Source organism: Sarcophilus harrisii, chromosome 1, assembly GCF_902635505.1.
Source record: "Sarcophilus harrisii chromosome 1, mSarHar1.11, whole genome shotgun sequence".
In the NCBI taxonomy this organism is placed as follows: domain Eukaryota; kingdom Metazoa; phylum Chordata; class Mammalia; order Dasyuromorphia; family Dasyuridae; genus Sarcophilus; species Sarcophilus harrisii.
This window is the reverse complement of record NC_045426.1, coordinates 276,460,755-276,474,646: the sequence shown is the minus strand read 5'-3', so window position 1 is coordinate 276,474,646 and position 13,892 is coordinate 276,460,755. Positions and strand designations below refer to the sequence as shown.

Below are 13,892 nucleotides of genomic sequence, written 5' to 3'. Positions count from 1 at the left end.
AACCAGATAGATAAATGCTATTAACCTTTGACCTTTGCTTCTGCTTCAGCAAAATTTCCCCATATATTTCTTCCCATTTTCATTAAGAAAGTAGTTAATATGGTTAGTATGGTTAAGTATGGTTGTATGAAATAACATTATTTTGATGTTACTTTATTCCAACAGATAAAATCTGAAGATGATCAACCACTTGCTGGAGTCCTCTTATCCCTCAGTGGAGGTGTGTTCCGATCAAACCTTTTGACTCAAGACAATGGGATGCTGACTTTTTCAAATTTGGTAGTGTATTCATTTATAATTTGCTGCTATTGCCTTTAGGAGAGGATAGGGTTAGAGTATTCATCTTGTAAAAAGAAAACCAATCTGTAGTTTTTTAGGTACTCTGGAGAACAAATTCAATTAGAACATTGTTAGTACAAGTATTTTAGCGGCTGATTCATGTTTCTTGTACATAATCATTGTGTTTTTCTTGCCTTCCACCTGTCACAAAGATGTTGTAATTAATTATCCAGGCCACGGCTCCTTCTCCTGTATATCTCCCATTGTTTCACAGCAGGACTACAATGTTTATGATCTTGAATATTGTAAGGTAGTTATTTTTTGTGTTTCTTTTCTTGAATATGTACCACATATTGGAGAAAAAAAAAAAAACCATGCAGGGGAATCATTAGTGTATCCTCAGAGAGAATACATTTATAGCCATTATGTAAGTCCTGTGAAAAGGACTAACTGTCCACAAAGGTAGGATAGGTCTGATCTTTCTTAGGCTGTTAAAAGCTGGAGGAGCTATGTTAGAGGTAGTTCTGGTCTAGCTGACAGCAATTCTCTTCATTCCCACTGGTTTGAAAATGTTATAGCACTAACTTCCCAGTTTTGGTTGTTTCTTGGCAGAGCCCAGGGCAGTATTATTTTAAACCCATGATGAAGGAGTTTCGTTTTGAACCTTCCTCACAAATGATTGAAGTACAAGAAGGACAGAATCTGAAGATTGCCATCACTGGTTATAGAACAGCTTATAGGTAAGTCTCTAGGCCTCAAATAATGATGGCTAGACTGTAAGACCTGAGTTAGAGTTATGCTCATGTGCTTCTTTCTTTTTCTCCTGCTCTCTCTAGTTGCTATGGTACAATTTCTTCCCTAAATGGGGAACCAGAACAAGGAGTTGCAGTGGAAGCAGTAGGACAGGGTGATTGTAGTATTTATGGGGAAGATACAGCAACTGATGAAGAAGGAAAATTCAGACTTCGAGGATTATTGGTAAGAATCAAAACTACTTTATCATTATTTCAACATTTTATTTGACTAGATGTTTTCTTTATTAATGAAGTATTTTTTTAAGCATTTACCCATATGTAGGGTATTTGTCTTAGGGTCAGGATGCTAATAGAGCATCAGAAATTATAGTTGGATATGCATCCTACCTCTGGAAAGACTTCTCAGATACGGAATGAGGTATTTATTTTCAGATTTAGCCAATATATGGATTTGATTTTCCCCTCTCAATAATCTATATATTTAAATATATGTAAAATGTAAAAATAGTTTTCAACATTCATTTTTGTAAGTATTTGTGTTCTATATTTTTCTCCCTCCCTCCTCCTGAAGACAATAAACAATCTGATATAGATTAAATATGTGTTAATCTGATATAGATTAAATATCCTTTTAAATGTGTTTTCATGTCTGTCATGTTGTGCAAGAAAAAAACCAGACTAAAGGTGGGGGGAACCCAAGAATGAAAAAATGCAAATAATAAAAAAAAAGGTGAAAACAGTATGCTTTGATCTACATTCAGTCTCCAGAGTTTTCTCTCTGTATGCCATTAGCATTTTTCATCCCTAAATCTATTGGAATTGCCTTCAATCACTGCATGTAAATTGGTTTTACTTAACTGTTGAAAGAAGGTTCTATTGCAGGTACCGTGGGGGGAGGCCAATGGGAAATGATGGGTAATTTTAAAAAATAGCATTAACAAAATATTTAAAAAGAAAAAAGAAATCAAAACTTCAGGTGTGCTATTTTGCCCAAGATCATTATGGATGGAGATATGTTGTTCAAAAGCTTTACAAAGAATTGTGAGTTAAATTTATGAATGAAATCAGATTTTTGCTGAATCTTTTTATGAGGCATGCCCTTTGTCCAAGTCTGGAAGACTTTATGCAGTTAGACAGTGTTCGTGAAGGATAAAAGCAAATCCCTGTAGGTTTTTTGAGCCTGGGCCTGGGTACTTAGTGTCTTTTCCTGGCACAAAAATGATAAGGTACCATCCATTCCACTCTGACTTTGTGATAGTATCTTTAAAAAAATTGATATCTAAATATGTCCCTCCTCTACCCAGTGAAGTATCCCTTATAATAAGCATTGAAAAAAGAAAGAGGAAAAAAAGGACAGTTCAGCCAGACCAATCAATACGTTGACAATATGTGAGAGTATATACACAGTATTCTATACCTGTAAGTATAGAATATACCCAGTTCTGCAATGGAGATTACAGTTATATATGTTCTTCAAGTTTTTAAAAATTTCCATTGTTCTAGTTATTCTGTATATTGTTGATTTGGTTTACTTCATTCCATATCAGTTTGTGTAAATGTTCCCATGTTTCTCTGGATTCTTTTTTGTTATTTTTTGGAGCACAGTAGTATGTATTCTATTATATTTGTGTTTTACAATTTGTTTAACTATTCCCCAGTTGATGGACATCTGCTTTGTTTCCAATTCTTTGCTTACACAAAATGCAACTATGAATATTTTATTTTATATCCCTTTCTGTCTATCCACTTACCTATTTTTCTATCTATTGCTTTTGCTTCTGTTTTTGAAGTTTTTAACTTCTGGCAGTTGCATCTGGGTTAAAGAGTATGGAATTTAAGCCATTTTAAAAAGCATTCCAAGTACTTGGGTTGGAACAATTCACTGCTCTTATTGTGGTAGCTTTCATCTTGTTCTTGTCAGAGTTATAATGTTTCAGAATTTTTTTGTTCAAAGATAAAAATAACTATTTAAATGAGACTACTTCATATCCCTGGTAAAGCACAAAATGTGTAACTAGTGATCAGAAATTGGTTGGTTCCGTGGATGGTTTTAAGATAACTTTTCTAGTGATGATAATTTATATTTATATAGTACTTTTCAAAGTTTACAAAGTGATTTCTTCACAACTGTATATTATTCCCAAAGATGTTAAACAACTTTTCTCAAAGTCATCTAGCTGTTAAATTTCTGAGCTGGGATTAGATTGCATGTTTAATGCTTTTTCCACTCTACTGGAGTATCTTTTTTTTTTTTTTTTTTTTTTTTTTTTAATTTAATAGCCTTTTATTTGCAGGTTATATGCACGGGTAACTTTACAGCATTAACAATTGCCAAACCTCTTGTTCCAATTTTTCACTTCTTACCCCCCACCCCCTCCCCCAGATGGCAGGATGACCAGTAGATGTTAAATGCATTAAAATATAAATTAGATACACAATAAGTATACATGACCAAAACGTTATTTTGCTGTGCAAAAAGAATCAGACTCTGAAATATTGTACAATTAGCTTGTGAAGGAAATCAAAAATGCAGGTGGGCATAAATATAGGGATTGGGAATTCAATGTAATGGTTTTTAGTCATCTCCCAGAGTTCTTTCTCTGGGTGTAGCTGGTTCAGTTCATTACTGCTCCATTGGAAATGATTTGGTTGATCTCGTTGCTGAGGATGGCTAGGTCCATCAGAATTGGTCGTCATATAGTATTGTTGTTAAAGTATAATAATGATCTCCTGGTCCTGCTCATTTCATGGAGTATCTCTCAATAGAAGGTTAACAGATTTTATGCAATGGGGGTGAAATGGTATTTTTTTTAGTTAAGGCTAAAAAACATTGCATGCACTGAACTCTTTCAGGATTTGTAATTGCTTTTATTTGTAGCCTGGGTGCATATATCATGTCCAGCTCAAGGTTGAAGGTAATGAACATATTGAAAGAGCCCTCCCTCAGCATCGAGTAATTGAGGTAAGGCATTTAACTCTGTAGTGAATCTTTTAATGATGAGCTCATATTCTAAAAAATTTGAATTAGCTACCTGCATTTCACTTATTTGTGGAACTATAGATCCTAATAAAAGGTTCTCTCAGGATAATATTTCTGTAGCTATAGAATGAAAAAATACATTATCAGCATCTTTAGAACCATCAGTTTTGATAAAAAAATTTGGACAACTGGTCTCTTATTATCCCTCAAGCTGCTGGTTCCTCAGAGAACTTCAGGTATATGTTTATGGAGCTTTTCATATCAAAGACATGAAAGAGAACATCATTTTACATGGTAAAGGATTTTTTCATTGTTGTTATCCAATTTTTCCTTATCCAAATGAACTCGCTTATCTCTTGACTCCTTGGAAAGGTTAATTAGACTTTTATTAGATGGGCAGTCTTTTTGCAAAGAAGGTCATTATTCAAGCTAAATTGTCAAAATATTCAATTAAGTAAAAAACAGGCCAGGATTTTCATATAGGGAATTCTTCTAATCTCTCCTGCTTCTGGTCCTGCAATAAGCCTAATTTGCAAAGTTTAAGAGAATAGTTAAAAGAAAAGTAACTTTGATTTAGAATGGGCCATTAAGATAACATCTAAGGTAACAAAGTAGAATGTGGTACTCTGATTTGAGAAAGAGTGGTGCTAACAGGACATTTAAGTAGTGTTTCATACTCAAATTTTGTACCTTCCCTCTCCCTCCCCCCCTCCCCCGAGAATGAAATAAATATGTTATGTTCTCTTAGCATAAGCAGCTATTTTGGTCTAAAGTAAATTTCAAGAATTCGTACAATTAGAAAAAGTTGTTTTCTTTGATTAACTCTAAGTGTTGTGCATTCATTCTTTAATATATTTTAGGTTGGTAATTCTGATATTGATGATGTAAATATCATAGCTTTCCGGCAGATTAACCAATTTGATTTAAGTGGAAATGTGATCACTTCCTCTGAATATCTTCCTTCATTATGGGTAAGCTCAAGTTTGTTTTTAATCTAAATTTAATTTTGACTTTAAGATGAGTGGGAGCCAGGTTATTAAGTGATGAAGTACTAAGTATATTCTTAAATTGATCAGGGAAATTGATATATAAAACATGACAATAGTTAAAGTTAGGATTTTAATAAGTTTGATTACAGCACTCAGAATTAATATAGGAAGTTACTGAGATTTAAAAAATAAAACTGATCTGATCTCAGATGACCGCATTTGTCTACAGTTAATCTTTGTGCAGATTGTAGAGGAAAGCTGATGAATAATCAATATAGCCTGGGGCTTAAAAGCAGAAAGACAATGTTAATATGATTTAATACCATTTGTTCACTTAGCTTTTCCTCCAAAAGAGCCTTTTCATTCCCTTAGTGTTCTTGGGGGTGTTTATTTAGTGTTTTTGCAGTTTTATAATTGAACTTCAAATTTGGATTGATTAGAAAGGAGTTTTGAGATGTATTTTTCATAAAATGATGAAAAACTGACAGTGTAGGTTTACAGAAAGTAGGCTGCTTGCCTTATTGGATAGGTATAGCTAGAGCCTTCACCGTACTTAGCATCTGTCAGGACTGTGCACAGCTTTTCCTTATGCTCATGTGCTCATAGTTCTGAGGATAAAAAGTGTTTCCTTTAGCCTGAGAAATGTAAATAATATTTTAAAAAACCTATGAAGTGTATCTTGAGGCAACAGAGGGAGCTAAATGCAGGATAGAAGTACTTTTTTTAGGTTTTAACAAATAATTTAACAAATAAGGAGAGAAGAGATTGAACTTAATTTTGAAGCAAAGAGATGAGGAAGCTTTAAATTTCTATGAATCCTCTCCTTGTCAGGGCCTCAAATGATTGTTGAGGGTATTATAAATAACTTGCTAGTCTGAGTATTTTCTCTTTCAAATCTCTATGCTTTTAAAGAATCTTTTCTCTTAAGAATTAAGATATCCCCAGGATGTACAAAGTGTGAGTCCTATTCTGAATTCAAAAGCATATTGAAATGCTTTCCTTCTTTGATTCTTTATTGTTTTTACTCTCACAGGTAAAGCTTTACAAAAGTGAAAACCTTGACAATCCAATTCAGACAGTCTCTTTGGGCCAATCTCTCTTCTTCCATTTCCCACCATTACTTAGAGACGGAGAGGTAATATAGATTGCTTGATTTTAGGCATTTGTTGTTGTTGTTTCCTCTCTTATAAAAATTATTATGATCATAAAATACAAGATTTTATGGTCCTGCTCTTCCATTCCTTTGGATGGGATAGCCAAAGAATTACTGAGTGCTTTGTAATCAAGAGGGTTTGTTATCGTGTTAATATAAAAATATTATTTTTTAATAAGAAATAGGCCACCTCTGGGGGATTAAGAGAATAAACCAAGGAGTTTTGGGGATCATGTGAGTGATACAGACTCATACTTTGGGATCTCTTAAAAGATTCTCAATTGAGGGAGACAGTAATTTCCAGTTGATAAGATCACATTTATTGGCCATTTCCAAAGCTAACCCCACCATATTCTGTGGAATGATATAGTAATACTTTTTTGTATGCAATATAGCTATAAAATAATTTGATAGGTTGGGGAAAAAAGGGGATTTCAGAATGTATATATTCCAAGTAAATATTTTTCTTAAATTAGTGTCCTTGGGACTCTATATACTTATTCCAGCAATACAGCCATTAGTTTAAAACATTTACTTCAAAGAAAAAATTAAATCTATCCTCTTTGGACAAAATATGGCCACTATTAAAGATCTTTGAGAAAATGTGCTGAATGCCCTCTACTTCCATTCCTTCTACTATTATGACCTCTCTGCTATCATCCAAATGGTGTTCAGAGAGACTAAGGAATAATGAAGAGCTGTTGTTGTATGCTAACCCTGTTTTTGTTAAACTAGAATCCAGACCTGGAAAACTTCTTGAAAAGAATATAGAGATGTTAACCACTCTCTGGGTCAAAGGGTTTGGACATTAGAGTCCCATTCCTCCTCATCCTTTTTCTCTTTCTCCCCCTCCTCTTTTTATGCATAATTCTACATTACTTTTTAAAGTGGTTTTTGCCAATTTACAGTTCAGTCAACAGTGTGTTAATGTGCTTGTCTTCTCATAGGTCCTACAAAACTACATGTTCTTATCTTTTGCCATTGTTGCCAGTTTGTGGGGTGTGAAACAGAATCTTAAGACTTGTTTTGATTTTTGTTTCCTTTTTTTGATGATTTAGAACAGTCTCTTTTTATGTTGTTTTAAATATGTTGATAGTTATTGATGGTGTTTTTTTTTTTCTTTTTTCTTTCTTTTTAATGGATAGAATTATGTTGTTTTACTGGATTCTACACTATCCAAATCCCAGTATGACTACACCTTGCCTCAGGTTTCTTTCACTGCTATTGGATATCACAAACATATTACTCTGATTTTTAATCCTACAGTAAGTAAAAAAAGGGAAATTTCTTTTAATGGGAAAGAAAAACATGAAAATGTAGAGATTTTAGCTGTTTAATATAGATTCATTAAGTCTCAAATGAAAATGTTAATTTGTGGGTTTTCTAAGTCAGTGTGTTGAGTTTGAACCTATTATACTGTCATGCCTCTTAGGGAGCCGCTAATATTTTATTTTAAGCCTTTTATACACATTGTCTCTTTTGCATCTTTAAATATCTGTGGGATTATAGGGATTATGATAGCTGTGAAACTAAGGCCCACAGAAGTGAAATAATTTGTAGCCAAGAAGTGTCAGAGGTGAGATTGGAACCTAGGACCCCCCTGACCCTAAATACAGTGCTCTGTTTTCCTTGACTGAGGAGTAGAGAGTCTAATCAGATCCCTAACTTTGCAAAGGTAGCTTTGCAAAAATGAATTGTTTTTAGCAGAGCCTCAAATTCTGGGATTTTGGAAATTGAAAATACAATTTCATCTAAATCATCTAAAAGACATGGAGCTGAAATGTCTAACAGCTTCTTCTCAGTCCCAGCAGTGTTAGAAAATGCCAGAGATGATCATTTAGATAAATTTTTTATTTCTGTCTTCATGTACATCCAAACTCTTGGTGAAATGAGAGGGCCTTTATGAAGTGTTACTGACAGGTTAAGGTTGCAAATATGCTCTAGTGCTTCTTTGCCAATAGAGCAGAAGCAGAATGATCTCTGGAACCTAGGACACTGGGGGAACTGGTGTCAGGTAAATAGAAATAGTTTTTGGTGATAACCCCACAGTCAAGCCCAAATTATAATATATCACCTTTGCAAAGCTGGAAAGGTGAGCCAAGCAAAGACCATCTATAGAAGTGATAGACATAGTAACTAGATTTCTCTATTGTATGAATCAGGTGAAGGTAACTGTGTTAACCTGTTGAGCCCTTAAAATCAGCAAGTATATAACAATAACCAGTATAATATCATAATTTCTTTTAATTCATTCATTTGATTATATTTACTTTAATGGAGGTGGCATGGTTTATATTGACCAGTGTTATTATAAATACAAATTTCTTGGCATTGGGAGATTGGAACCTAATTCTTTTGGCCTTGTCTTTTTAAAAATATGTACTTTTGGGAAATATTAGTTCATTTATCTGAGACTCACTTTATTCGTCTATAAAATGGGGTTGAAAATGTTTTTCACCTGGCTATTTTGAAAAGTATTGATTGGTAATGTCTATACAGGAAATTTCACAAGTCTTAGTAAAGTTTGAACTATTAAAACTTAAATCTACACTAAGAATTTGGAGATATCCTGTATATTGCTTGAAGCTCTTGGAAGGATAGGAATGGGGCCTGAAATTGTGATTTCATTAGAAAATAGGGAACTCATGGATGAGGAAGCTCTCAGTACATTTTGGCACCTTTTCTACAATTAAGTAGGTCTTAGGGACCTACAGCTCTGAATAGGCTCATACAGCCATGCCTTCTTGACAATAAGGCCATATCTCTGTCTGGTATCCATCACACTGTCTATAGGCAGAAGATAAATGTGTATGGTATTATGGATAATTTAGTAATGAACTTTTCTCTTGATGTTTTCAGAGGAAATTGCCTGAACAAGATATTGCCCAAGGTTCTTACATTGCATTGCCCCTAACATTGCTTCTGTTGCTAGCGGGTTATAACCATGATAAGGTAAGAGTTCTTTAATTCATCAAGAGTAGTTAAGTGTGATGGGCTACAGGTTGAGTTAAGGAGAGCTTTCTTTCTCAGTTGCTGTAGAAATATCAGCTAAAAAAGACCCATACTGAATAAGATGTAAAAGTTCCCAGTAGCCTTCAGAGAGTCGAGAATGAAAGAAGTGCACTTGTGTATCTGTGGTTTGTGAATCTGTATTATTGAATGTAAATCTTGGCTGAAGAATTTGGATTCCTTTTAGGTTTTTTATTCCCATCTTTTTCTCTGTCTCCTCTAGCTTATTCCTTTGTTGTTGCAATTGTCAAGCCGACTGCAAGGAGTGCGAGCCCTTGGTCAAACTGCCTCTGACATTGGTGCCCCAGAGGAGGTAAAGAGACAGGCAAAGAAGCAGAAGACTCGGCGGACGTGAAGAAAAAGACATGTTACCTAAATTTGGACCTAGGCCAAGCAGGGGACTGGGGCATTTTGGAAGCAAGGCCTTTGGCTGTATGATGCTTTGGATAAATGATGAATTGCAGAAAACTTGAGAAAAATTTCTGTTTGTTCCACAGCCCTCCCTCAGTACAGCTTACTTTTTCTTCCAATTCTCTATGACTCCTTATTGTTTTGAAATTAAGAGTTACACGAATGGATCTCCTCTCATCTCACTCGACTGAGCACATATTTTGGAATTGAAGATAATTTATTTTTTGTCATGGAAATATTTTAAGCTCTGCTGGTGATGTGAGAATGTAACTCTTATTTTTGGCATTATTTTGCAAGAGGACTTCTAGTTCAATAAATAATATTCTCAGTTTCTTTAAATGTGTAATTTTTTTGGCAGGGGGAGGGGGATTTTTTTTTTTTTTTTCTGAGTTTATTTTACATTTGGGACCTATTTAAGAAATAACCTATCTCCTGTTCCAGGAAGTTGTGATGATTTCAGGAAAATAGTAAATCTGAACTCACCTATTACATCTAATTTAAAATATAATTTTGATATTATTATATAAGATGTATACAGGAATTTTATGTTCTGAAGTTTACAAAACTTTTAATAGCATTGGTCTCATGTTTCTTGGAAAGTAGTTGATTTGTTTTAAGCACAGCCTTATTAGGAGATTAAGATCCAAAAAAAGTAAGGTTAAATATATTTATAGCATGTGAATCAATGGCAGATAGAATAGAATGGAAGTTTTCTGCCTGTTGATGACTCAGTCCACTTAAGTGGCTGTTAACACCCAGTTATAGGCTAGTTTTACATGTTAACTGCTTTCTACCTTAGAAGATCATGAATTATATTCAAAATCTTGGGAAAGATGCAATATATGTCCCATTTCTGAAAGTGTTTTGTTAGTATTACTTCATATGGATGCCCAGAAACATTCCTTTTAAATGTTAATGGTGCTTTTTATTGACATGGTGTAAAGGTTAAGAGCTTTGTGAAAGATACAAGTGAATGAATTTTTTGCAGTTCCTGATACTGCCATCGAGTGGCAGTGTTCAACTTTTTAATGACTAGAAATTGTGCTGGACTTTTTTTTTTTTTTTATACTCCTTTAAAAGGAGAGATGTTTGAATTTGAAAGTTTGAAATTTGAACTAAATCACGTAAAAATTTTCTGCCTTGGGTTATACAAACTTTGATTGTCTTTGATCCTCCTGTCAGAAACAAGATATAATTAAAGATAATGATTATAGATAACCATTTCTCACACTTAGGTCATATATTTTCTTTGTAAGTAACTCCATGAGGTTGGTAATACAAATATTTTAATCCTTATTTTATGGATGAAGAAACTAGATACTCAGGAAAGTGATGACCTCAATCACGCAGCTAGTAAATGTTCAAGCCAGAATTCATACAGGTCTTCCAAATCTTAAGTCTAGTTGTGAATACTTCTTTTAGGAAAATATTTTGCTTCAACAGGAAATCTTGAACAATATCTGCACTCTGATGTATTGACTCATCAGGACCTACTTGTGCCTCTGTGTGTTTAGGGGGCTTGTCAATAGTAAGATTACAATCAGTGTACAGAACTCACTCAGTACTGGTGTCTAGGTTTTTGGAAACAATTCTCAGATGATATACATGCTTCTTCCCTGGACCTCTAGATAATAGGGAACTTTTATAAGGCCTTTTTGTTTTCACTTAATAGTATTTTATTTTTTCCCCAATTACAAATAATTCATAAGTTCTCGATAGCATGATTAAATTCTTTTGATTCTCCTTAGAAAGCAAAAATAACATTTCTTTATTGAGTAATAATTGCTTATATCTTTGTAGCACTTTATGGTTACAAAGTACCTTTCTTATACATTAGCTTATTTGATCCTCCTAACAGCTTGGTGATAAAGTAATCTCATATTGTGTCATTAGGGGCTAAGTGACTTTTTAAGGTTACATTCTTGCAAATCAGAACTTGATTCTTAAGTCTGCTGACCTACTATGTCGAATGCTTTTCTGTTGTGAACTATGGAAAGGGATTGTTACTGACAAAGCTGTTTGCTAAATGTGGTTCTGTTTTTAGAAGTAGAGTCTGGGGTGCTCACTGGTTACCCTATAGATTCTGGACAATATGGCCTCTTATCTCTTTGGGCTTAATTTCCTTATGTGCAAATTGAAGGGAACTCTATTTCCTCAAGATTAATCCTCATCATACCTTAAATAAAAACTATGTACTATTTTCAGTTTCAAAGCTTTCCATTGCAGTTTTACTGGCTACTTGACCTGGCCATAGTTGTGCCTCTAATTTCTTTGTCAAACTATCCCCTAAAGACCTTGTCTTGCTGATAATACTTAGAATATCTGTTTTTTGCCTAAAATACCATTTCCTTCTTTTAAAGATTTGAAATCATTTCTCTGTAAAGTTTTTCCTGATTATGAAGAGATTGTTGTATATTTATGTGGGTTATTGCCTCTTGCCATAGCTTTGTATTTTTTTTTTTTTATGTCAACTTCTAAAAGGGATTTTGTTTCTAAAATTGATGTACAAAATAATGTACTATATTAGTCTGATATAGATTAATGGGTACTTTTGGTGATAGTGATGATTCCTTATCTCACAGAACCAAAGAACCTGTTGGAAGGGAAGTAATACAAATGAAGTTTAGTTCTGAAGTTCTCAAGAAGGCTAGCATATTTACTTTATGATGCAATGATTAGTCTTGAGATTATATTAAAAAATAATTTTAGGAGGATCTTTAGTTTCTTTTCCTGCTGAACTTATGAACATCTCAAAATTGTTGTAGCAAATTTTAACATCTTTAAGGAAAATGTTAAAGGAAGTTGTATCAAATGGACAAGATAGCAGTGATTGTTACTTTTGGTAATTTCAATATTCTTGAAACTAAAATCGATATGACATATCTCTAGTGTATCTACAGAGATCATATTTGTGAGCCTGGATGCTTTTTCTTACCCTCACCGGTGGGATAACTGGACAAAGTAAGGACATTTAATTTAATTTTTCTGTAATTTTCCTTGTAAAAGAGAGTAAGTGTTAATGATTAAAGGAGCAATTTTAGGCAAAGTAGAGATTTGCTTATTTTTATTTCTGACGTGGCCAACATTGGTAGATGTATTGCAAGATACTGTCTTTTAGCAAATTCTCAACATAAAATCCATAGATTACTAATAGTTTTTGTAGTGTTCTCTTTTCTCAAATATAATCGTTCTCTGGGAGCAGGTTTCTTGCAGAGCTTCTGGAGGTAGCCTTAATTTCAGTTTCATGTAATAATCACCTCAAATGCATCTAGCTGTTAAAAGTTCAGTCCTTTATTGTTTCCTTCAAAATAGCCGGTTAGCTTTCCTTGGTTCCGAGAGTTCTTGCTACTAGTCCTTTGTTTCTTCCAGCTTCAGCTTCAGCCTCTGGCTCCCTCTGAATCCTGGCTCCGAATCTCCTACCTGAATTCTGGCTCCCAATCTCCCCAATAGACTCCTGGCTGAGGCTTGTCCTTCTATATGTTCTTTTAGAGATGTGAACTCAAAGGTTGACTCCTCCTCTGAGAGTGGTATTGTGGGAGCTGTGACTTGTGAATCTCCTCCACTGAACTTGTGAATCTCATACTGAATCCTGACTTGTGAATCTCGAAAGCTAATGTATGAACTCTGAAAGGTGTGAAAGGTGTGAACTCTGAACTAGAGAACTGCTAAGCACAATGCTAAATTAGACAACTGACTTATCACTTTGTAAGAATCTTAACAGTTTTTATTTTTGTTTTTTTTTTACTAAATCATTAGAAATATTTGTAGTAGACACTTAATTTTTTTTGTTAAATACAAAATGATAGTGATAAAATCAATCTATCAAGATGGTGCTATCGTAAGTATATGTTTGTACTGACTTTGTAACCAATCATCTTATATAACATTGGACAAGTCTTTTTAACTTATTGAATCTATTTCTTCATCTTTAAAATGGGAATTTAGATATATCTCTAAAGTTTCCAATATCCCTGAAATCATATATTCTATCAGAGGGACATAGACTTGGCACTTTTTTTTTTTTTTTTAATTTTTAAGAGCAAGACTTGGTTTGTCCTAACAACTGTGTTTCCCCTGTTTCCCTGTGTTTCTGCCCTTTGTCCTCCCACCCTCTAGTTAGGGGTCTGTGATGATTGGAGCATAATGAATTAGCTGAAATCACAAGAACTGTGACCACTAATCTTAATAGCACTGTATAAAAACTCAACCAAATCAATAGGGGGACAATGAGTTCTATTCTTATACTACTTTTTAAAATGAAGAGAAAGGAATAAATGTAAATTGTCTAGTAGGCTACTAATCAAAGTGGTATACCA

The 13,892-nt window shown here is 33.9% G+C and overlaps 1 protein-coding gene across 1 annotated transcript in view; it reads left to right on the top strand.

Moving 5' to 3' along the window:
• LOC100928872 (nodal modulator 1) overlaps nucleotides 1–9,915 on the top strand; it is a 44,379-nt gene extending 34,464 nt beyond the window's left edge. The window contains exons 23-31 of the mRNA XM_031942810.1: nucleotides 166–279; nucleotides 892–1,019; nucleotides 1,116–1,257; nucleotides 3,913–3,996; nucleotides 4,875–4,985; nucleotides 6,037–6,138; nucleotides 7,302–7,421; nucleotides 9,016–9,108; nucleotides 9,389–9,915. Coding sequence (XP_031798670.1) covers nucleotides 166–279; nucleotides 892–1,019; nucleotides 1,116–1,257; nucleotides 3,913–3,996; nucleotides 4,875–4,985; nucleotides 6,037–6,138; nucleotides 7,302–7,421; nucleotides 9,016–9,108; nucleotides 9,389–9,520 — 1,026 coding nt within the window. The 3' untranslated portion in view covers nucleotides 9,521–9,915. The remainder of the gene's footprint in view (nucleotides 1–165; nucleotides 280–891; nucleotides 1,020–1,115; nucleotides 1,258–3,912; nucleotides 3,997–4,874; nucleotides 4,986–6,036; nucleotides 6,139–7,301; nucleotides 7,422–9,015; nucleotides 9,109–9,388) is intronic.
• Nucleotides 9,916–13,892: the final 3,977 nt, after the last annotated feature.